The sequence below is a fragment of the Rutilus rutilus genome (assembly GCF_951802725.1).
Source record: "Rutilus rutilus genome assembly, chromosome: 15".
NCBI classification, from domain to species: Eukaryota; Metazoa; Chordata; class Actinopteri; order Cypriniformes; family Leuciscidae; genus Rutilus; species Rutilus rutilus.
The window spans coordinates 12,046,339-12,070,914 of record NC_140220.1 but is presented as its reverse complement, the minus strand read 5'-3'; the positions used below and the strand labels follow the sequence as shown (position 1 = coordinate 12,070,914).

At 35.9% G+C, this 24,576-nt stretch overlaps 1 protein-coding gene across 2 annotated transcripts in view; it reads left to right on the top strand.

Annotated features, from left to right (window-relative positions):
* Positions 1–23,665, top strand: part of vsnl1a (visinin-like 1a) — a 67,000-nt gene extending 43,335 nt beyond the window's left edge. For both annotated transcript variants that reach the window (XM_084431898.1, XM_084431897.1), the window contains exons 3-4: positions 18,249–18,464; positions 21,978–23,665. In XM_084431898.1, the coding sequence (XP_084288024.1) occupies positions 18,249–18,464; positions 21,978–22,175 (414 nt within the window). In that variant the 3' untranslated portion in view covers positions 22,176–23,665. The remainder of the gene's footprint in view (positions 1–18,248; positions 18,465–21,977) is intronic.
* The last annotated feature ends 911 nt before the right edge of the window (positions 23,666–24,576 follow it).

The following is a 24,576-nucleotide window of genomic DNA, read 5'->3' as shown; positions in this document are numbered from 1 at the left end:
ACATGATATATATATTATGTATATGTATACATACACACACACACACACACACACACACACACACACACACACACACACACACACACACACACACACACACACACACACACACACACACACACACACACATATGTGTGTATGTGTGTATATATATATATATATATATATATATATATATATATATGTATATGTATACATACATGTATGTATATGTTTCTTATTGTTGTAGAATTATTTAAATATTAATTTCTTAAAGTATAATATAACTGTTTTTTATGTACATGGATTTATATGGATTATCAGCATGAACCTATAACTGTGCGTGCTAGGCGAATGTTTTCAGATATTTTATTTAGAAAGAATACTACTTTCTGACAAGAGTTTTTCCTTACAACTCATTAGGTTTAAGGTATTTAAATTTTCTCTCTCTGTACTAATATAATGTTTCTATAGATGTAGAGGCAATAATCTGAGCTCCTCGATATGGTATAGAGCCAATAATATATGTCCAGAAATGAGCATGCTTTGTGTAGACCAAGCTTAGGAGGTTGCTGGCATTTTCTTTTGTTCTGTTTTTGTGGAAGCCATATGGTTGCTAAATTTAGCATCTTTTTTCAATGATTCATGCTTTTTCAATAATAAAATTGTTGCCAGACTAGACTGGGGATGAGATCAGTCCTACGGAAAAACGAAGCATTCTCTGAACTCACTCTGTTATCTGCAGACATTTGATACAGTTTTTAATATTCTTTGGGGTTAGTAGATTGCGTAAGTCCAACTATTGCTAAGTAGTGCAGCCTAAACAAATAGATGTGCAGGACTGATTATGAACTGGAATAAAATGATGATATCTATTTCTACGGGTGAAAGTATAGAAAACCACCCGCCAGTTGCTGGCAAAACAAGCATCAAAGGTTGTCCCGATATAAGAGTGACACGATATATGGGTCAATGACGTGACGGGTAATTTTTTTGCAAAGGCCTTAATAATAATAAAAAAACAAATATATAACATCCAAAGTATGTAAGGTAGTACAACTTGATCTCTTTTACTGAATCCAAAAGGTTTTAAATATATTTTACTACATATAAAGGTATTTTAAAGATTTTGAAGTGTCAAAAGGTCATTCGGTTTAACCGATATAGTAAATATTTAAATGGAATAATATTGTTTTTAATAACTAAAGGAACTACAATAATACAAATATAAAGCAGATAAGGCTCTTTTTTTACATTTCCCCTTTTCTCCTTTCCCTGTGCAATGTTTTACTTGAATATGTTGGAGTGTTTAGAGTAGTCCAATAAATGAGATCATTGATAATTTTATTTAATATTTCTTCTGTGGTACACACTATATACTATCTCAACATCAATGTCAAATCAGTTTTTAACTTTCAAATCAGTGGTTAAACCGAATGACTTCAAACTAATTTTTTCCATCTTGTAAAAAATGACAAAAAACAGTGTTAATTGATTGTACAAACCACAAAATCTTATTGTTAACACATAGGTAAACTAAAAAATGGTTTCAAATATAGTTATATCTCCATTCTATTTTTTTACACTTTTAAAAACCTTATTCGTCAATGACCCATATACATCTACTAAACAAACTTTATCATTGTGCCTTTTGTGTTTATAAGACTCTCTGGAGTACTTGATTCTGATTGGACAATAGTTGTATTGAGTGGTAAGAAGGAAGAACCAGTATGAGACACAAAGAGCTGAATGAGAGGAAGCTCAATTGCAAATAATAATAATATACACACACTAAAAAAAGTTTGGGGTCTGTAAGATTAATTTATTATAATTTAATATTTTTACAATTTAAAATAACTGTTTTTATTATAATTTGATAATTATAATTTAGATGTAGTAGACCTATTTTGATTTCAGAGATTGTATGATAATTATAGATAATTTATGTATTTATAATTATAAATATTTTCATGTTAATACATCATTATTTCATATCCATTTACTTATTCAGTAAGTACCTATGAAATAATGGGATAGTGAGTCAGCCAGTCATTATTGCAAAATAATCCATTTAAGGGTGATTATAAGACCCTTCCAACTTGCTTCAGGGTTTATCGGTTGACTACACAGTTTTACTGGGTTTGTACATTATTCCTTAAGTGTAACAACCTAAATAATGAAATGAACATGGAGTCAGACTCAGGATAATGGCTGGCTGGCTATTTAAAGAGACAATATGCGGCAAAGTTCCTATTTCTATTTATAGCATTTTACTCAATACCTCTGTGGATATCTTTTCATACTAGTGCCACACTAACTACAGTACATGGGAAATGATTAACCTTGCGGCTAAACGCTGTGCAACGCCTCTGTGATTAATCTGCCAATAGTATCCAGAGGTGATGGCTGTACATGGTGTCAGTAGTGATCCCTTTGTTTTCTGGGGTTTGATTGTTTGCTGCGGTTTCAGATGTTAATACTATGACAACTGTGATGAGGTGCAGTGTAATGGACTTTAGGTTTGTTTTGTGCTAAACGAAGCACTTGAAATGGCGCGTGTTCAGATCTAATTGACAGTTGAAAAGATGAGATACACAGTGTTGTGGTGGTTGGTTGGATACCAAAAATTTGACAGTAAATCTTTTGAATAGATGGGGGATGGGGGATGCATTGGACGTTAGCTTTACCAGAGGATTCCAACGTGCTCCTTTTTGACACCAGTTTGTTACATCACCCTAAGCAGACAGCTCAGACCTCAATTGTGTGGCCAAACGGAGGGCTGTGTGGTGGATCGAACATCGGCCTAGATCTGATCTCACAGCACATGAATGTGGAATGACAGGATGACGTCTGGTTTGCGGGCCTGGTGTGGTAGGCATAAACAATAATGTGGCTAGACATTTTAACGTTAAATACTGGGCAAACGTGAAGATTTCTTTCTTTTATTTGATGGATGAAAATGTGAAGGTTTTTTCATCACATGTGAGATGAATGTGTTCATCTTTTTTTTTGTTACTTTTAATTCAAACTTTGACATCACTTATGCTAGTGTAAAGATAACACTTTACAATAAGGTTCCATTTGTTAACAATAGTTAACATGAACTAACAATGAAAAATACTTCTAAAGCACAGTTAATAGTTAAAGGTCCTGTTCTTCGTGATCACATTTTTCAAACTTTAGTTAGTGTGTAATGTTGCTGTTAGAGCATAAATAATACCTGTAAAATTATAAAGCTCAAAGTTCAATGCCAAGCGAGATATTTTATTTAACAAAAGTCGCCTTTCAAAGCCTACAGCGAACGGTCGGTTTGGACTACATCCCTCTACTTCCTGCTTTAATGACGTCACTAGAACTGTTTTTTGACTAACCTCCGCCCACAGGAATACACAAAAAAAGGGGGCGTGGTCTTGTTGCGCTCCCACGGAGAAGAGGAGGAGTTGCGTTTGTAGAGTGTGTTTGTCGCCATGTCGTCGAGACGCTGTTATTTTCAGACGGGTCTGATTCCGGCTCAAATTGATAAGGTAATATTAAAGACATGTTTACAATAACACTGAGCGCATGCATCTCCACGTTATGGTAAGAGGAGTGAGTCGTGACCTTTCCGGGCAACGTGCGCTAAGCTGCTGTCGAATCACAACACAGGAACCGCTGGCACAATCAGAACTCGTTACGTATTTCTGAAGGAGGGACTTCATAGAACAAGGAAGTCATCAGCTCGTTTTTAGGACAGTGAAAACAGTGGTATACAGATAAGTAAATTGTGTGAAAAATACTGTGTTTTTTTACACGCGAAACATGAACACATGTTATATTGCACACTGTAAACACAATCAAAGCTTCAAAAACACAGGAAAAACGGTCACATGGGTCAATTTATCAAAATTGAGATTTATACATTACATGAAAGCTGCATAAATAAGCTTTCCATTGATGTATTGTTTGTTAGGATGACATTTGGCCGAGATAATAATATTTGAAAATCTGGAATCTGAGGGTGCAAAAAAATCGAAACATTGAGAAAATCTCCTTTAAAGTTGTTCATTTATGTTCGCGATTGTGCTGCATTCACTCACAAAAATACAAGTTTTATATATATTTACGGTAGGAAATGTACAAAATATCTTCACGGAACATGATCTTTACTTAATATCCTAATGATTTTTGGAATAAAAGAAAAATCTATCATTTTGACCCATACAATGTATTGTTGGCTATTGCCACAAATATACCCGTGTGACTTATGACTGGTTTTGTGATCCAGGGTCACATATGTACATTTCACCATTGAATCAAAATTGTATTTTTTTAATGGACCATGAACTAACAGTGAACAGTTGTATTTTCTATTAGCTAACAGTAACAAAGATTGTTGCATTAATCAATGGTACCTTATTGTAAAGTGTTCCCAGATTGTTTTCTTTTTAAAGGAAGTGGGTCGAATTTATTGATTTATTTAAATTCATTTAAATTATTATTGTAATTAATTGTAGAATGATAACAATTATTACTTAAAATTAATTGTAATTAGTTTAACAACAACAAAACTGCTCGTTATGACATTTTATGGGGATTTTTAAGTTGCTTTATGGTTGTCTGTCATTGTCCCTTTCCATAGATCGAACACATGAAAACAAACACCGTCTGAGACAAGCAGGCACATCATTGAAGTTGACTCCAATTGTAGTCACTACCAGCAGATTTTCTAAAATTAGTGAATGATCTTATACACTTTCATTTTCCCATGCTGAGCATGAAAAACATGCATAGACTGTCTGAACCTGTTTTTCTTTGCAGTTGTTTTATATGTACAAAGAGACCAGAAGGATCAAAGCAGGCTTCGGGAGTTTCTAGCGTTTAATTTATAACACAATGAAGACATCACTTTAAATATGATGTTACTTTAACTGTGTCATGGGAATTTTCCATTCCTTCTTGTGATTAATTAGATTATCTGTCAAATATAGACTGACAGATAATTCATTCATGAGATCGAGGCTAACACACCAGAACCAAGAGGAAATTTAGCTTTTTTATCATGGCATCATGCATCATGTGGACTGATTCATTGTTTTTGCTTCAAAAATCAGATTGCATACAGAAACAAATTGAAACCATCCAAAAGGATCCTATATGTCACAGTTGAGATTTGGCAGGTGAGGCTGAACAGCAGTTCATGTGTGCTTAAGTACAGTAGCAGACGGGTTGAATCGTCCCTTGTGTCGAGATGCAGTAATGAATGACCTACGTTCTCTGGATTTATTGAAGTATCCATTTTGTCTAATGATAGCTTTGTGGAGAAGATGGAGGATCTTGGTGTCACACAAGGTTGTCTTTGTGAAGGAGACAAATTGCCTCCCTGCGATCAATAGGACGCCATCTTATTCCCCATCCACTGATCTTGTAAGATGACCTATCAGAGATAACAAGCCTTATAGTATAAAATTACATTTTTAATATTTCTAGAATCATTATAAGAAATCCTTGTTTTTGATAAGACATTTCATTCAGTCTATCAGTTCATTTGCATTTATTCACATTTATGCATTTAATAATGATAATAATCATAATTAAAGCTGCAAGCAGCATTTATCGGGGTTCAAGCATTTAAGGCCTTTAAGCACAAAAGCATCAAAAGTTATTAAGTTTTATTTAGCAAGCATGTAACCACTGACATAATAGATGGAAAAGACCATTTACAGCCAATACAGGCAATGTACCATAGCCAAATATATGGTTTTAAAGCTTTTTAACATGGGTGGCGCTGGTTCAATCTCCATGAAATTGTGCATGCTTGTTAATGATGTTATGTCACATATGCTCACCAATTTTTGTGAAGTTCTGAGTTTTTATTTAGGATTTATAGGCTTTTTAGTGTATTTTGCCAGGCCCATTTTATAAATGACCCTATTACAGCCATCCAAATGCAAAAGTTCAACTTTTTTTAATAATTATTGATCTAGAGAGTCCAGAGAATTATCCTAGACTGGTTTGGTTCCGATCGGGCCAAAAACCAGGGACTAGTTAGCAAAAGTAGGTTTTGGACAAAATTCGACATAGCGGAATTTTTTTTAACGGTCTTAGAGTTATGAGCGATTTTGTACTTTTGCTTGCTGTAGCGCCACCTATGGGCCAATCGGGGTCATGCTTTGTCAACCTCTCCTCGATTTTTGTACTACCATCTGGCCAAGTTTCAAGTCTCCAGCACTTACGGTTTGGGCTGCACGATGAAAGATAATAAGAAATAATAAAAATCAGGACAATTACAATAGGGTTTCAGCACTTCGTGCTTGAACCCCTAATAATGCCTTTTTTAAAACTATTTAAGTGTTTTGGAATTACACTATCAAACGAATATTTGTTAGTCTCACAAAGCAGTGCATGACTCACACATGAAAAAGCAACCATAAGCTTTAATATTAGTGGATTGGTTTAGCTTTATTTTAGATAATGACAGTGTACAAGATTCAATTCAATATCAAGAAAATTATGCTCTTGACTTATTGGGTGCATCCGAAAACTTAGGCAACTGACTTGTTGCCTCACTGCCCTATTGTCTGCACACAAAGGTTCCTCAAGATTTTGGACAGACTTCTGAGGCAGCGTAACGGTGTAATGATCGACACTACAGCAAAACAGAACAAGCTTCATTGATAACTAAGCAAATATTCCATTATTTCAATAGTAATTTCTCGCTAGAAATGACATCAGAAGTGGAAACGTTGGAAGCTAACATTGGATTTGGATGTCAGGATGCTAAAACCAACAATGTTTTGATGGCTCCACAGTGTAAACAGCTTCATTTGGGAGTGTTCTAGTTTGGTTGTGTTGTGTCATTCATTTTCAGTGTGCAGCCTGAGGTGTACTATGTAAAAAATCTAATTTATGACCTATTATGTGTATTTAATTAAATTAAATTAAATTAAATTAAATGTATTTAATTAAATTTATTTAATTAAATTAAATTAAATTAAATTTTATTTTATTTTATTTTATTTTATTTTATTTTATTTTATTTTTTTTAAATGGGCTGGGACAAACAAACACACATTGTATCTATTGGAGGAACTGAAAGGCTAGCATATGTGTTTGTGTGTACCGCAGCCTTGCCCCATGTGACTTCTTGTGACGTGCGAGGGCTGGGTGGAAAATGCTCTGATGGGTCTCTTGATTAGCTCTGGGTCACAACAGCAGCCCGGTGTTTCACTTCCCAATGTCACCTCAAGGTCTCCCGCCAGCAGAGAACCGTGCTTGCCTGTGATTTATGGTCAGTCGGGACGGGTATGCTTTATACATCATTCAGAGGAGGGCTTTTGATTAGCCGGACACTTGAAGGGGGCTTGTACCACCCTGTTAATCTGTCTGATTCCTATTTGATTTTATCCGACATATTCACCTGGGGTTAAGTGCCTTGCTTAGGGGCACAGTAGCTCTCTCCAGTTCAAAGGTCGTGCCCACTGGGGTCAGATCGTACAACCTTTGGATTACCAGCCCAGACCTTTAACCACTCCACTGCAACCTCTCTGTAAAGGGCAAATGAAAGAGCAGAGTTAAATAAATATAGGTGTGCAACAGAATATTGTCACAATATATCACAATACAAAAAAATAGTGACAATATGAATCATGTATAGTTCACCAGAAATTTAAGTTTAAAGTTAAAATTTTGCATCAGATACGGCAGTGGCACGTCAAACATGATAAACCCAGAAGGTCACACATTTGAGCTTCCATATTTGTTCATTATTATAAATAATTTAAACATAAAATCGATTTTTAAATAAAATAAAGTATTTAAAACTTTTTTTGAATATATGTGCATGCATATTTGTCTAACATTATTCTGTATTTTTAGCTAAGGAAATTATTAATTAATTAATTATTTCTGTTCTAGCGTCACCATTGTTCTGTGCTTAGGGGAGAAGGAGCCAAACCTATTCAAGTCCATTCCTGATGTAGTACCAAATTTAGCATTTTAATGAATGGTACTTTTTGTGAACTGTTTATGTCTTTGATTCTATTTTGGCTTGGTTTAAAGTAACGTGAGATTAATATCGTGTCTTGAACCGAATCATGGCACTATTGTTACACCCCTAATAAATAGTCAACACAATGTAAGGAAGCATCAACTCAAATAGTATTAGCAGTATGAATTTGCTTGATTGTTTTCTTGATTTTATTTGTGAATGTTCACTAAAGCCCAACTGTTATGGGCTATGTGGGCCATTGATTCAATTCTCATTACAAATGCCAACCTTATCGAGTCCTCAGTTTTAAATTAAGTTTGATTGCACTGAAAAGAAAAGCAGTTCTCTGAAATGTCAGCAAATCTGTCATTTGCAGAAAATTAAGGAAATTGCATTGCTGCGGCACTGCATCCTTATTGAAAATAAATAAATGGTTTGTTTTTTCTTCCCATTCAGAATCTGATTCGAAGTGAACGGTTAGGAATAAAAAGTGTTTACATAATGCTATTGGGGGCTGTTGTAGTAATGGCAGGGTTGTGATAGCCAAGCTCAATTATCCCTTGGGCACATTGCCCATATAATTCAATCAGTAGTGCAGAGGGGAGGGTGATTATCCATGACCCGTGTTAGTGAAGTCAGCTCTGTTTGTGGCGCTAACCCTCCTTCTTAGGACATTACCTTAACCTAGTCCTGCTCCTTTGAGACCTTATTATCTTGTTGAAATGCATTGCACTTCAGAGGCCTAAGAGCTATCTGTAGCCGGTTTGATACACTGTATCATACAAATGGGAAGAATGTATTAGACTGAGAGGTTAGTTTGGACTGGCTACAGCAAGCAGCTAATGTATATAATTAAATGTTGTAGCTTGCAAAACTCACTGATAATGATGGATTTTGTAGTGCTTTTTGAATCTTCTGCATCCTGAAAGCAAAGAATGATTTTTTTTTTCTTTCTACAACTGTTTTGTCATTTGGTGCAGTTTCTTTCTGTACTCTTAATGCTATAAAAAAAAAGGTTAGGAGTGACATTTTTCAGCAAGGACACCTTAAATTGATCAAAATTGACACTGTTTAATATTACAAAATTTCTATTTCAAATAAATGCTGTTCTTTTGATCTATTCATCGAAGAAGCCTAAAATAAGTATCCGAGTTTCCACATAAATTTTAAGTAGCACAGCTGTTTTAAAGATTGATAATAATAAGAAATGTTTCTTGAGCACTAGGGATGTTGCGGTGACGGATATTTTCCACCGGTTAATCGACGTGTAAAAAAAACGGTAATCCCGGTGTCACCGGGTTTGCGTGTCGGGGATTTCGGGTGGCCGAAAATGCGGACGTGCACACGTCTCAATTTACTTTCACTTTAATTAGCGGCAATTCAGTAGCATTTGTTTGAATTAATCATGGGTTAATTTATTTTATTTTTAATAAAAATACACAAAACAATAAGATACTCGCTTGCATTACACACATCTTTATTGCAAAATGAATAATAACTTAACACACCATGTAAAAACTAAACAAAAGCACTTATGAAACACCTTTAAAGTGCATTTATTAACAAAACGAACCACTGCACACATCGTGCAAGTATCAAACAAGAAATTATATATAAAAAAATCACTATTCGTTAAATAAAGTGCCTGCCGTTTTCAGCAAAAAAAAAAAAAAAAAAAACACCGCACAAGCGGCACAACCATCGAATATGAAACGAACGAACATCAAAAACTTCGTTAAATAAGGTAGCCTACCCGAATAATCACTGGACACTTGACTTAAGTGCAAAAAAAAATTCGTAAGTGTTACCTCCGGATGCTGCCACTTTCATCAGGCAAAGTTTACAGGTTGCCTCGTTAACGTTTTCAGGTTCCCTGTTGGCATTTGGTTTGAATCCAAAATATTTCCAAATAGGTGCTTTTGCATTTTTCTTTGAAACCAGATCATCCGCCATCCTTTGCCAGTTAGCTCGCCTCACTCTCCTCAAATGATAAATGAAATCGGACACCTGCTGCTTTACTGCGGCGCTCGTTCCGCTTACGCTAAATTACGAAGGCACGTAGTCACTAACTGAATTAAGTGCTTTATTACTATAGGCTAAAACTTCAACACGATGGGGACGGTGCCGGTGGTCACGTGCTATGACCGGTAGGTGGGTTAAACACCGTGTATCACCGGTAACACCGACTATCGCAACAAACCTATTGAGCACCAAATCAGCCTATTAGAATGATTCATTGTACTCTGTCTAACTGCCAGCCTAATTATTCAGGGCTTCCTTAAGACTAAATAGTCGACTAGTCGTTCAGGCAACCCAATATTGTTTCTTTGGAGTTGACAGTGGATCTTTTGGCCATTGACAATGCAATTCTCATAGTTGCACCACTTGCACACATCAAGCACACTAATCACATCAAGCATTACAGTGCAGCTGCAACAAACTGAGAAAATCCAGATCTGTAATATGAGATGGCATGACATGACATTGCAACCTCCTCAGGCAATTCAAACATGGCTAGTCCTTTTAGGAGAAATGCAAAGTGTTTATTTGATAATTTGCATGAAATATCCCTGTGTAAATTATGTGCATTATTTCCTGGAAATGGCTAATTAGACATTTATTGCCAAAGCATGTCATAGGCTAGTGATCAACAATTCAATAGGTATGCAGTTGATCTGAAGAGCTTGAATTTTAGTTTTTTATAGCTCCAACTCAAGTGCAAAAGCCCAGAACAACATGCCACCATCAGTTTACATAATGCATATCTGAGCTTAGCGATGCTCATTATCATGCTAATTTCACTGTCTTTTGCTGAATCAGAGAGTTCTTTAATTTCACTTATTTTCTCCACCGGAGGATGACATCATGTCGTTGTGGCATTCACCTTCTGAACGCTTTCCTTGGCCTGTCATGAAGTAACTTGTGTATGTTGGGAGGAAAGGCAAGGTTGCATAAATTATAGGACATTGTTTATTCATGATTCATGCGCTTGAAGAGAAGCACTTTGTAAAGGAAGAAAAAGGCTTTTAAAATGTTCTCGTATAGAGGAGTGGATGGGAACCAGTGATGTGTAATTCATTTTCTTGGTACATTTTTGTGTTGTGAAGTCAAATATTCTGTGACAAAGTGGATCATTTTTTATCTTAAAAGGATAAGTGTGTTATTTTCTGTTAAAAAGGTAAGTTTTTGTTTTAGTTCTTTCATATTTTCAGTGATGATACTTGAAAAAGGATAAATTTAGAGACAAAACAGTAGTGTGCTGACAGCATGCTGTTTTTAGTGTGCTGTTATCACAGTAATGTTTTATGATTTTTTTTTCTATTTAATTTGTGTAATTACTGACAACAATAAATAAGCCATTCTTAAGCTGACTTTGTCCTGAAGAAAACACTGTGGTGCTTTCAAAACGTTACGTCCTGACATATCAACCAATCAACAATGACGTGAGTTTGGGCCTGGACTACCAGTCAATTCAACCCAAGACAGGCGGGACAATTCGACAGGAGGTAGTAGATGTGTTTTTGAAAAGCATTATTTTTGCAGTACCTTTATTTGCACAGAAATGACATACTTCACCTGTAAAGACTAGGTCATACTGACAACACAATGCCAACAAACCTCAGTTAATATTGTTCACTAAAACTATTAACAAATGTTTTTGTTGATTGAAAAAGCAGAAATAAACTAAGATATGAATATTATATGAAAAACCTAAACTTGAAAAACTTAAATGAAAATTAGAAATTTTACCTTGACAACTAACTGAAACAAAATAAGTTTAAGTGCTAAAATGATTAAAATAATAAAAATGACAAAAGCACATAAAAATGAACAAAAATGAAACCTGAAAAAATAAAAGCTTAATAAATAATAATATAATTGTCATAGTGAGGTTATCTCAGGCACAGACTGAAGACTCCGATTAAAGATGCAAACTTTCATAATAACTCTCTGGAACAAGCTGACGGGCAGGGAAAACACACATTAAGGAAACGGAGACTGGACAAAGCAAGGGAGCATCCTAAATAGCAAACAGAAACGAGATAATTAATCAGACACAGCTGGGACAAAAACTCATAATGACAGTTACCATAGAAACAAAGGAGTGGCGGGAAACAGAACAAATGAACACAGGAACTTATCAAAGATACAAACAGAAAGTCCAAACATGGACTGAAACATGACAATAATAGTATAAATGAATAATACTAACATTAGGGCCAGATTTACTAAACAGGGCAAATTAGCGTGAGAGCGCAAAATCCAAAAAATCAACCAAGAGCAGCGTAAATTAGCGTCTGGTTTAAAACATGCTTTTTTGGGCGGTAAATAATGTCGCAAATACCAGTAAATTGACCTTAGGTCAATCACCTTGCGTGATTCAGTTAAATACATATGCAATAAGTTCAGCTGCAAAAACAACCCTGTCTATGCATTTTTAGCACTATGTTTTCCACTGCGTGTCTTGGTAAATCCTGACAGTAGTTTTTATACGCCAAAAGAGGGTTTGCGCTGGCGCAAGCTGTTTGTAAATCTGGCCCATAGTGTTTTTTGTATTTAAAGGGTTAAGCTTTGGTGGTTATCATGGCACTGTTACCCCCTGCTGGTAGATGCCTTAATAACACCACTTGGAAAAAAGGCATTTCAAAATTAGATTAGCATTCTGATTAAATACAATTTTTGCAAGCAGCATATCATCAATATTTCATTATAATATAGTAGATGTTTTGCCAGTGTCTAATTCCTTTTTATAGGGCTCTTATAACTGACTTATAGTGACCATCTCAGGATAGTCACTTGTAAAGGGTTTGTGCACATTGCAGGTATCTATAAAAGGAATTCTGATGAAGAATTAATCAGTTTAAATAAATAGAAGAACTCATTGGTTATCATGAAGTACTCAAAATGAGTGCTGCCACTATCTTACAGCTGTTTCTTATAGTAGGCGTCTGATTATGTTGACCCGTGTTTGGGTACTGTATGTACTGTATGTGTGTTTTGTTGAGAGATATGGCAGTCTTCCAGCAGAGGCATTACCATCCACCCAGTTAGTATTATCACCACTGAGGTCAGACCTGCTGTAGAAGCCACTTCATTTGAACTGCACGCTGAGCCCTCAACAGCTGTCTCTCCTTTGCTCACTGTGGAGGTTTATATGTGTGATGACAGTGATGGCAGCTGGCATGGTGACTTAGATGATGTAGGAATGTGCTTTTTGTGCATGTCTGATGGCAAGTATGAGAATCTGAATCTGTATTTCTTGCCGAGAACATTTATACCCTGTAGTGCTGTCTTCTGGTCCTGTAACCTCAACTGTGTAGCAATGCCACGCTCACGGGGAACACACTGATAAAGTCAAGAGAAGAGTCATGATGGTTGAAGTAGTCAGTTAGTGAGGTTGATTAATTAAAGATATTAAAAAGAAGAAAATGGCCAATACCGATAAGTCGTCAATTGTTTCTTTTTTTATGACCAACAATCAATAAATGGTAGATAATCAAATTGATACAATTATGTTTAAAAAATTTATACAATTTTGTATAAAACAAATTTTATCTAAAGAAAAAAACCTATATATATAATATATATATGTATATAATTATACAGTAATTATACAATAAAAATATAGTTAAAAAGACTAATTTAATGTCATTGAATATAATCTTTATGGGATTTCTTTAGATTAGTCCAAAAGTTTAAACAGATTTTGATAACAATATTGAATTATTACTGTTTTTAAAAGTGAAAAAAAAATGAAAAACTCCTGAATGTGTTATAAAAGCATCTGTCAAATGAAGTTTATTAGACAAAAGAAACATGGTGAATAATGCTTCATTCATTCCACTGTTGTTTTCACCATCCTGGATGTTCAGGCATTAAATTCCACTGTGCACTTTTAATAGGTTCAGGTACTCTGATACGCTGCCCCTCGAGGAAATATCCATGACTTTCGCACCGTTAAATGGCCTGCATTAGGAGCAGCGTGACAGGGATGGTGTAGACTGTCTCAGACGTGGCTAAGGTTGGCATCAGTTTGTGCTCTGATTACACAGGCTTTTAGTGGCTGGACTCTGCAGGGGTTTCTGTGGTCGTGCAGTTCGCCTCACACCCTTCATCAGTTTAATTCAACAACTGTGTAAAGGCAGGCTGTCTCTCTCACCCTTGTATTCTCACCGGGAGTCTTTCTCACCTTCTCACTCATTTACATTTATTTAGTTAGCAGATCCATTTATCCAAAGCGACTAACACAATTTCTTTTCTACAAAGACAGTCAACCTTGAGAAGTTTGGGGTTAATTGTCTTATTCAGGACTTGCTTAGTTGTGGACACTTAATATTCAACAATATTATTGATCTGACTGTACCTTGACACTGTTGTATGAGAACTGTAATTTTTTGCAGAACTGCTTAATAGATAAATGAACTCATTTGATAATTCATGATCTTTACAATGGAACTGAATCAACACTGAACTGACTTCAGCTGAACAACTGCCGAAATGCATCATTTTCCTGTTTATCGCTGTAAAGCTGCTTTGAAACAATCTGTATTGTATAAAGCGCTTTATAAATAAAGGTGACTTGACTTGACTTATGGATACAGTGGTGTTAGCTAATGAATCATTTCAAACCCACAGTGTTTTAGTTACCAGCCAAACCACTTCTCCTCTGCAGTTTTGAAAATAAAAATGGTCTCACAGTTGTTATTATTATAAAAAGGTCCTTCAGAGTTTTAAATTGTGCATATGTATCCATACATTAAAGGGACAGTTCTCCCAAATATGAAGATTTGATCATCAATTACTCCTCATGTCATTCTAACCCCATAATTAATTATTTCTTCTGTGAAACACAGAAGGAGATGTTAGGAACATTTCTGAGCTGCTATGTTCTGGACAGCAAAAGTAGATGGATATTAATACTGTCATGCTCAAAGTGTTCACTAATGTTTCTATATGTTTGGGTTGGTAAGATTTTTTTATGTTTTTGAAAGAGGTCTCCTATGCTCACCAAGGCAGCATTTATGTGATCAAAAATACAGTAAAAATTGTGAAATATCACAATGTAAAATATCTTTTCTATTTTCATATATTTTACAATGTAATGTAATGTGCAAAGCTGAATTTTTACCAGCTATTAGTCTAGTCTTCAGAATCACATGATTCTTCAGAAATCATTTTAATATTTTGATCTGGTGCTCAAGGAACATTTCCTAATATTAACAATACAAATGGTCAAATGGCTGAGCTGCTTAATTTATTTTTGGATTATTTGAGTTTAAATAAAAACATTTATTCTAAATAATCTTTTGTAACATTATAACCTTCTTTACTGACACTTTTTATCAACTTAAAGCACCCTTGCTGAATAAAAATATAAATTTCTTACAAAAAAAGTCTTACTGTCCTCAAACTTTTAAATAGTATGTCTATATTACACACAAATTGTATTTTTCTTCTCTTTTATGGTCCATTTTGCAACTTGGCAACTAGAATACCATCCACTTTCCTTATATGAAAAAAATAAAAAAAAAGCAGATCGGACAGCCTGTTGAAAATGTCCTTTTGTTTCACAGAAGAAATTAAATAATACAGCCAAGGACATTAGAGCGAGTAAATGATGGCAGAATTGTCATTTTAGTTTCCTTTAACACAACCAATCTACTGTAAAAAGACATTATAAAAACACAAATGTATGCAACACTTTATGTACTCATCAGAGAATAACAGATACTTGGAACCTGATCAGGTGGCATTCTCATGTGATAACAACACATCCCCTGACAGATCTAATGTACATGTGGAGATCTATTTCTACATTCGGATTGTGCTTGGATCCAAAACAAAGTGAAAAGAAGAATATTAATGTGATGTGAAATTCGAGAATTTCACACAGCCTTGCCCTAGATAGTTATTAAAAAAACTCTCTTTTACATAACAAAACATTTCATAACCTGCCAGATTCGCACGGAAAAACGTATGTAGAGGGTCGGCCAGCCCAGCGGCAGCTCTCCAGTTCTTCAGTTCTTCATGACTTGCACTTTGTTTGTTTTCTTTTGCTCTCCTCTACTTTGGTGAAGGGCAAGGCCATATGGAGCAGAAGGGCCAGCCCCATGAGAGAATCATTTTGCATGTGTGCAGGGTACATCACAGTGTGCATTACTTCCTGTCTCAGCTCTCTCTTCTCCACCCAGTGCCAGTCTGGCAGGGGCTTATGACCAGACCTGTACTTTCCCAGAGGCCTTCTGCTTTCTGGAGGAGTTTGACACTGTAAAACTCTTTGATATATGTGAGCATGCTGCATTATCACAGTGTGACGCTGTGTTGGATCACTTGATTTTTCTTTCTTTCTGATGAAATCAAAGACCACTGCGGTTTGTGTGTTGGTGTCTTGTGTTCAAGTATATGTGCAGTGCAAAGTGTATCAGATATAGTGTATCTCATGCTAGAATTTTAGTTTGGGTTGCACTGCAAAATAAAAAAAATTGTTTACTTAACTATTTTTGTCAGTACTTAAAGTTTTTTATTGATTTTTTTTTTTAAATATATTTTCATAAAGACATTATTTTGTGTATTTATTAAGCCTCATGAGGACCATTGCCAGCTCCCCATATAGGCATGATGTTGCAGGCACATTTGGTACACAATCACACACTCTTTTCTCCCATTTGGTGCAAACTATGAGAATCTCATTTCCCAGTCTTTGAGCATGGCATCTGTTCCTAAGTGCTCAGAATTTATTATTAGCTTAGTTCAGCCCTGCCATCACACTCCAGTGATTCCATCGTTTAATATTTAGCAGGCAAATAACTCAAATGTGAGGTTAGGTAACATTTAAAAACATTTACACTGGCTTCTCAAATATGGAGTGATACACTTGCAATTCTCAGCTATTGCATTTGCTCAAAAAAGACCTTAATGTATTTGCATTTCCCTTTCGGGTTAGAAAACATCATATATTAGTTGTCAGTGGTGCCTATAAATCTTCACTTTATATGAGTGTCTTCATCTTGGCGCCAGCATGAAAACCCTTTATCTCCCCCTGTTGCTCATTAGATTGCAAATCCAGTGGTGTTTTGGGCACTATAGGTGACAAATAGTGCTTTGGCTGGGACTGCATTGGGAACGGGTGAATGTAATTTTTGCCCTCAGTCACTGAGAGGGTAACAATATTAGAAGGGGAATGATGCCCTTCTTCAAAGAGAAGCTGTGTGCTGCTCTTGTACCGACTGCACAGCTCACTTCCGCATTGCAGCCCTCTTCTGCAATGAGGCAGGCACTGCGCTGGGTGTTGATTGCCTGAGTTAACACACATACTGTACACATACACTCAGATCTCCTGCATACATAGTGCTATCTGTGAAGTTCCTGTTGTTTCAGCTTGATGCAACAAAATGACAATTAAAGTCCCGCAGCACTAAAATGAAGCAGTTTTTTAATAGGAGAAAATATAAAGATGAGCATTTCTGACCAACAGAAATAACAGTATTGAGGTCATTCCTGTGATTCAGTACCTTTTCAATGCTGCTGCTTTAAAAAAAATTAAATTACTTCTGTAATTAAAGGACGTACGCTACCATTCAAAAATGTGGGGTCGGAAGGATCTTTTAATGTTTATGAAAGAAGTATCTTATGCTCACCAAGGCTGCATTTATTTCGTCGAAAATACAGAAAAAGATATTGTAAAATTTTATTCAGTTTAAAATAACTGTTTTCTATTTGAATATATATATATAAAAAAAAATAATAATTCAGTCATGACAGCTTAATTTTTGCATGATTCTTCAAAGATGATTCTAATATGCTGATTTGGTGCTCAAGAAACATTTCTTATTATATTATCAATGTTGAAAACAGTTGTGCTGCTTAATATTTTTGTGGAAACCATGATTTTTTTTCAGGATTCTTGGATGAATAAAAAACTGCATTCATTTTTATAGCATTGTAAATGTCCTTACTGTCACTTCAGATCAATTTAATGTGGTCTTGCTGAATAAAAGTATTAATTTCGTAATTTTTTTAAATAAAAATAACCAATCCCAAATAAGACTTTCAGGAATATGCTTTGCTCAGGTTCAGGGACTTTGAGACTTAGAATTGAGAGGGGTTGCTGAAAATGATTGATTTGAATCTTTTGTCTTTAATGACCATGGCTTTTGTTATTTTAAAGGCATTTTTCAAAAGACTATCAAGATAGAAAATGAATTTTAGGACAGATAAAAACAAACAAACATAAACTTAGATGACCAATTAAAACAATATTGATTATAAATTGATTAATTGTATTGTCTTTCCTCTTTTGCAGTTTTTTCCTTATGGTGATGCCTCAAAGTTTGCTCAGCACGCTTTCAGAACCTTCGACAAGAATGGAGACGGCACCATCGACTTCAGAGAGTTCATCTGTGCCCTGTCCATCACATCACGAGGCAGCTTCGAACAGAAACTCAACTGGGCCTTTAACATGTACGACCTGGATGGAGACGGCAAAATCACACGAGTTGAGATGCTTGAGATCATTGAGGTACTCGATTCAGTCTGTTCTTCTGTTTACTTGCGTAAAGCAATGAAAGATAATCAAAACTAAATTAAAATTTAAGCCACATAAGAAAAGCTGTTTTATTTTATAGCAGTGATTGTCAACCCCAAGGCCCCAACTGTCCACAACATGTTTTAAAGGCCCACTGACTTTTACAATTTTCATGCTTTACTGAATAACATAAATATGTTTTTCTCACAATTTCTATCGAATAAAATATTTTAGAGCTTGGCATAACTAGAAAAATTCATATATTTATAAAAATGTATTAAAACATTTAGATCATTTACATGAATTTTCCAAGTCTAGAAATGGACCATGAGAATGGATTTCACACTTTTAAAATTAGTCTACCTCATATTATCCAGGTTTTTCAAGACTGTGAAAGAAGTACTTTGGTTACTCAAAGAAAAAAAAAGAAAACATTTGTTGAGGGGGTGAATTAAAATAAATGTCTTGATTTTAAATTGTTTCGGTATATTTTAATGCTAATTTTTTTTCTTGTTCTATGTCTATTACAGTTTTTCTCGATTGCTTAAACACTATAACCAGGCTTTTGAACTAAAATTTCAAAACCATAATGCCATTTATCAAAAAGCAAACTATAAACACTATTCCCTGTTTTGACACATGAGTCAGATTTGTTGAACTGTCACTGCAAAACTCTACACACAAATCCCTTCATTTCTCATTGCCTAGACCATGTTGTCATTTAGAAAGCACTAGCATTCAAAATTGTTCACTCAAGTCAGCACAGCTTCAGCTCAGTTAGCACACAATTACCCAAGTGGAAACACTAAAAGTCAAAATTTAACACACATCAATCAGAACCTTCAATAGATATATAAAAGGGCCCAAATCAGTTTGAGTTTTGGAACAATGGATCCAGAAAGACATGAAGGAAGAGGGATAAGAATGAGGAGGAGGAAGGGCAAGGACAAGAAGACAAGCAGTCTCAGATGAAATTCAAGTCACTTGTCCATGTCTTTGTCAACGGTATGACTATGAGGGAAGCTGGGCTACGAGTAAGGCCAAATTTGAGTCGCTTCACCGTCGCCTCGAGAACCTTCAGGGAGGTGTGGTGGCAAACAAAATCTGTCACTGAATAAGAGACAAACATTTCCAATAGTCTTTGATGAGGTGTATTTTCTTGCAAGAAAAGGCCAGCAGTCGTACAGTCACACAGAGTGGCTGCAGAGTGTGACAGTGAAGGGAGGGCATCCTTCATCCTTTATAGTCTTGACTCCCAGAATGTTATCTTTCTAGGCCAATGATGGTATTTCAACCATATGTGGAACATTCTTAGACTTGTTCATCATATTGTATCCTTGAGTGGAGGCCCTCCTGTCACGTAACAACACTCTTTACCATTCCAATACAATTCCATATTAGAATATGGTTTGTGTGTGCTCTTTTACTGTCATATGATGGTCACACACATCTTACTGTAAGTAAATATTTAAAAACAATTAGAGGAGAGAGTAAAAAAAGAAAGAAGAAAAGAGTAAAACAGAAAAAAAAAAAAAAAAAATGTTGTGTGTGTGTGTTGTACTGTGTAGTACATGAATGAATAAAAATGTGCCAATGTATCCATTGGTTGTGTCTTTTGTGTTCATCATGTGAAAAGGTTTGTGATGGGGGGAACCACAAGCAACATAACTTACCAGTTTTGGAAATGTTGTTTTGAATTTATTGCACCAGTGACTTAGACAATGTTGTAGTGTGTGTGATTTTGAGGGCTTGTGTGTCCTGTCTGAGGGCAAAGTTTGGTTTTTCAGCAAGAGTGAATGGTTTTGAGTGTAGAGCTTCATTTTGACCTGAAAATAGGATGTTTGGGGAATTGGGTGAAACGTTATGGATTTGTGTTTATAGTTTTGAGAATACGAGGCATAGTTTCAAGAAATGTGTTCCAAGCTCTGAAATATTTTAGGGATGCACGATATATCGGCCACCATATCGGTAGCGGCCGATATATGTTCATTTTTAATGTTATCGATATCTGCCCGATAAGAAAATGTGGCTAATATATTAAAGCCGATAAATAATGGATTATGTCCATCAGCTGAGACACCTCAGATGTGCACTGTTCGCCATGATGGTTGCGAATTGCTTGAAATATGACTGGAATCACTTCAAAAAAGGAAAATACAGTTAAGTGCAACATGTACAATGCAAGTATGTAATATAGACTACATATAATTATAATGAGAACATTTGAATTGTGTGCTTGGGACGTGGCTTTTAATGGTGGGGAGACTTTTGTATTTGTAATCAGGTTTCTCTGCCAATATATTGGTTACCCGCTTTTTTAAATATAAAGAATTATCGGGCAAAGGGTTCATATCGGTGCATCCCTAAAACAATTTTTAGGGTAGAAATTGTTGGTAAAAATATTTCTTAAATTCTTATCCTTAAAGGGTTAGTTCACCCAAAAATTAAAATTCTGTCAGTAATTACTCACCCTCATGTTGTTCCAACCGCGTAAGACCTTCGTTCATCTTCGGAACACAAATTAAGATATTTTTGATGAAATCTGAGCCATGTTTCACTCCTCCATAGGCTTCCAGTGTGACCGAAACTTGCTGGCCCAGAAAAGTTATTAAAGAGATCGTTAATATAGTCCAAGTGACTCCAGTGGCTCAATCTTAAGTATATCAAGCGACGAGAATACTTTTTGTGCGCAAAAACAAACAAAAATAACGACTTTATTCCACTATTAATTTCCTTCTCTCTGGACCTCTAGTTGGTTCGCGTAGTGTTTTTGCGCAGCCCGTCTGTGTTACACGTCACCACGTAGGCTCACTATTGGCCGACGCCGGTCATGTGTGTGTTGCGTGATGACGTGCAACACAGACGCGCAGCGCAAAAACACTACGAGGCCCAGAGAGAAGGAAATGAAAAGTGGAATAAAGTCGTTATTTTTGTTTGTTTTTGCGCACAAAAAGTATTCTCGTCGCATGATAAACTTAATGTGGTGCCACTGTAGTTACTTGGACTATTTTAACGATGTTTTAATAACTATTCTGGGCCGGTTAGTTTCGGTCACACTGGAAGCCTATGGAGGAGTCAAAATTCTGTCAGATTTCATCAAAAATATCTTAATTTGTGTTCCGAAGATGAACGAAAGACTTACATGGTTGGAACAACATGAGGGTGAGTAATTACTGACAGAATTTTCATTTTTGGGTGAACTAACCCTTTAATCCTTATCCAGAGAATCATAAACAACTGTAAAATACATGGGGCTTTCAAATATTGTTGTGGACAATGGGCTAGCCCAATGGGAATGCCTAGGGCTGCGTCCGAAGTCGCATACTCTCTTGAGTAGGTACCTATTTAGGAGTTTAGGAGTCAAAACGTTTGAGGAGGACCACTGTTCTATGTGGAGTGAGTCGCCCCCTCATGGTTAGAGAGAGAGTGGACAGGAAATGGAGGGGGGATTGACTCTGACTTTCCAAAAGATTTGAATCTAAATTGTTCTGCTTTTCTCATTTCAAGGCAATCTACAAGATGGTGGGGACTGTTATCATGATGAAGATGAACGAGGACGGCCTGACGCCCGAGCAACGGGTCGACAAAATCTTCAGTAAGATGGATAAGAACAACGACGACCAGATCTCATTGGAAGAGTTTAAAGAAGCAGCAAAGGGTGATCCCTCCATTGTATTACTGCTGCAGTGTGACCTGCAAAAATGAGCGTCTCGGAAAAGAGCCAGGGACTGCACAAATGATTAATGTTCCATTCAGTTTGCAGCTATTTCCACTGATAAAAAAAGTTGCTTGGACTACCTTTCAATGAATCCGCTTCCTGTGTTTGAAACACTTGTGTGCATGAGAATGTTCTTTGCTAACGAATTTCACGTACGCACCCACACAAACACCTTTGCACACATACAGAACATGCCATGCATACACACATACATGCACAAATAGAATTATATGAATATTAATATACATACATATTAAGTTGTCAAAATTAACTGCCAATATGTGAAGAGTGTGCAAAGTACCTTCTGAATCCACTGGAGCTTGCGCATCATTGATGTGCTGTATTAAATCGAGCTACTATTTATTGTACTGATGCTAGCTATGTGTACCATATACTGCGTAATGTCAACCGAACTGATTCTTATGGTAATCGTAACTACTCCGGATTTACCCACTCGTCTGGATGGACAAAAAGATAAGCTCATGTCTAACAAGAACTTTTCCCTTCAAATGTGCTTGTACTGTTGGTGAATATAAATGTAGTTTCTTTGCATGCCATTAGGTTTGCCTTAAGAATACTTCCCTCATTTGCATCCTGCATAAAGAATGATAACAAGCCTTATTTAAAAGAAAAAACAGCTATTGAAATTTGAGTTGTGCAATAGAATTAGATGGATAATTCATTGGTTTTGCAAAGATCTTCGGATGTGGTGCACTAGATGGGAAAAGGCTAGTATACTACACCTTCTATGTCTAGCATGTACAGCACATGTGAGGGGGTTAAATGTGACCGAATGTAATCGGTGAGAACAATTCCACCACTGAGACCATGCATTCATTCTCATGGTCGAAATATTATGCCATTAAGAAATATCCCCATATTAAACTTACAAGCTGTGCATTTTCAGAATGCACTTCAGAATGTGATCAGATGAAATAAATTGCATATCAGTGTGCAGATTAATGTGGGGCCCAGGCATGGAATGAATTTGTGAAGATCATTTTTGAGTTGTGTCATTAGGTTTAAAGATGATTTTGCCTCAAACATGGATCTGTTGGAACTCCCAACTCGTTCTTGACAGCTGAAACCGTCCAAGACTGTATTTAATCATACTTTTTACACAGTGCTCTTAAAGGAGAACTCTAACTGAGGGTTTTAAAGGTCAACCCTAATGTTATTACTTTTTAAATCCAGGCATTTGCACCGACTGCACATTTTGAGCACTGACTCGATTTCTAAATACGCACATTTCTGTGCTCCATTTGAAAGTACATTCTGCCAGTGTCAAGAGCTTTACACAAGCATAACCTTTGTCATTGTAATGTTTACCTACGTAGGCACCGCACCAAATTCATGCGATGGCAAACTTTTCCAATTTAAAAGTTATTTTGTACATGTAGCATGTATTGTGCCCCTGACGCCATGGCTGCACTAACTCCTTGTGTTGTGGTTTAAACTAATAAAAGAGTATATGGGATATTTTCTCAATGTCTATGTTTGATTTGAAAGGAGTTTGGTTGTCAATATGTAGATACTACACCATATAATTTGTTAAAGGAATAGATTGTTGAGGGATAGATTAGATCCTCAAGTTGTTCCAAACCTGTATGACTTTCTTTCTTTTGCTGAACACAAAAGAATATATTTTGAAGAATGTTGGTAACTAAACAGGCCCAGGGGTCCCATTGACTTCCATAGTATGGAGAGAAAAAAATTCAATGGAAGGAAGTCAGTGGGGCCATCAACTGTGTCTGTTTGGTTACCAACCATCTTCAAAATATCTTCTTTTTTGTGTGTTCAGCAGAAGAAAGAACTTGGCACAGGTTTGGAACAACTTGAGGGTGAGTAAATAACTGTGAACTATCCCTTTAATCGGCACAAATCGGGACAAGTAACTTTTATGCAATTTGGAGTCACTTTTGAATACACTTGTGCTGTAATTTAAAGGAAAACATCCATGAAACGCTATCATTTTAATTAGAGAACGTACAAAATCAAGAAACACCTGGGATAGTTGTAAGTTTTTCAGGTCAGAAGTTCCTGTGGAGTGTGGACATAGCATCAATCACAACCAATAAGTGAAATGATTATTTTGATATAAGAAAAAATGAATTCAATTTCAAGAAGTTTATTATTTCACCCATTACATGACGGGGGCATGGAAATTCCTGCATAACAGAACTGGCCCATATCATTCTGGACCGCAAATCCAGTAAACTGTGATAACAGAAGAGGTCCGTTAGATGGCAGCAGAGTCTTGAATTCTAAATAGTATAGGCAAACAAAAAGTATAGGCTATGGAACAAATGCAAATATATACTTAAATGAAAAATTACTTAAAACAGGACAAGGCTATAACTAAATAAAATAAATAAGATAAAATAGATA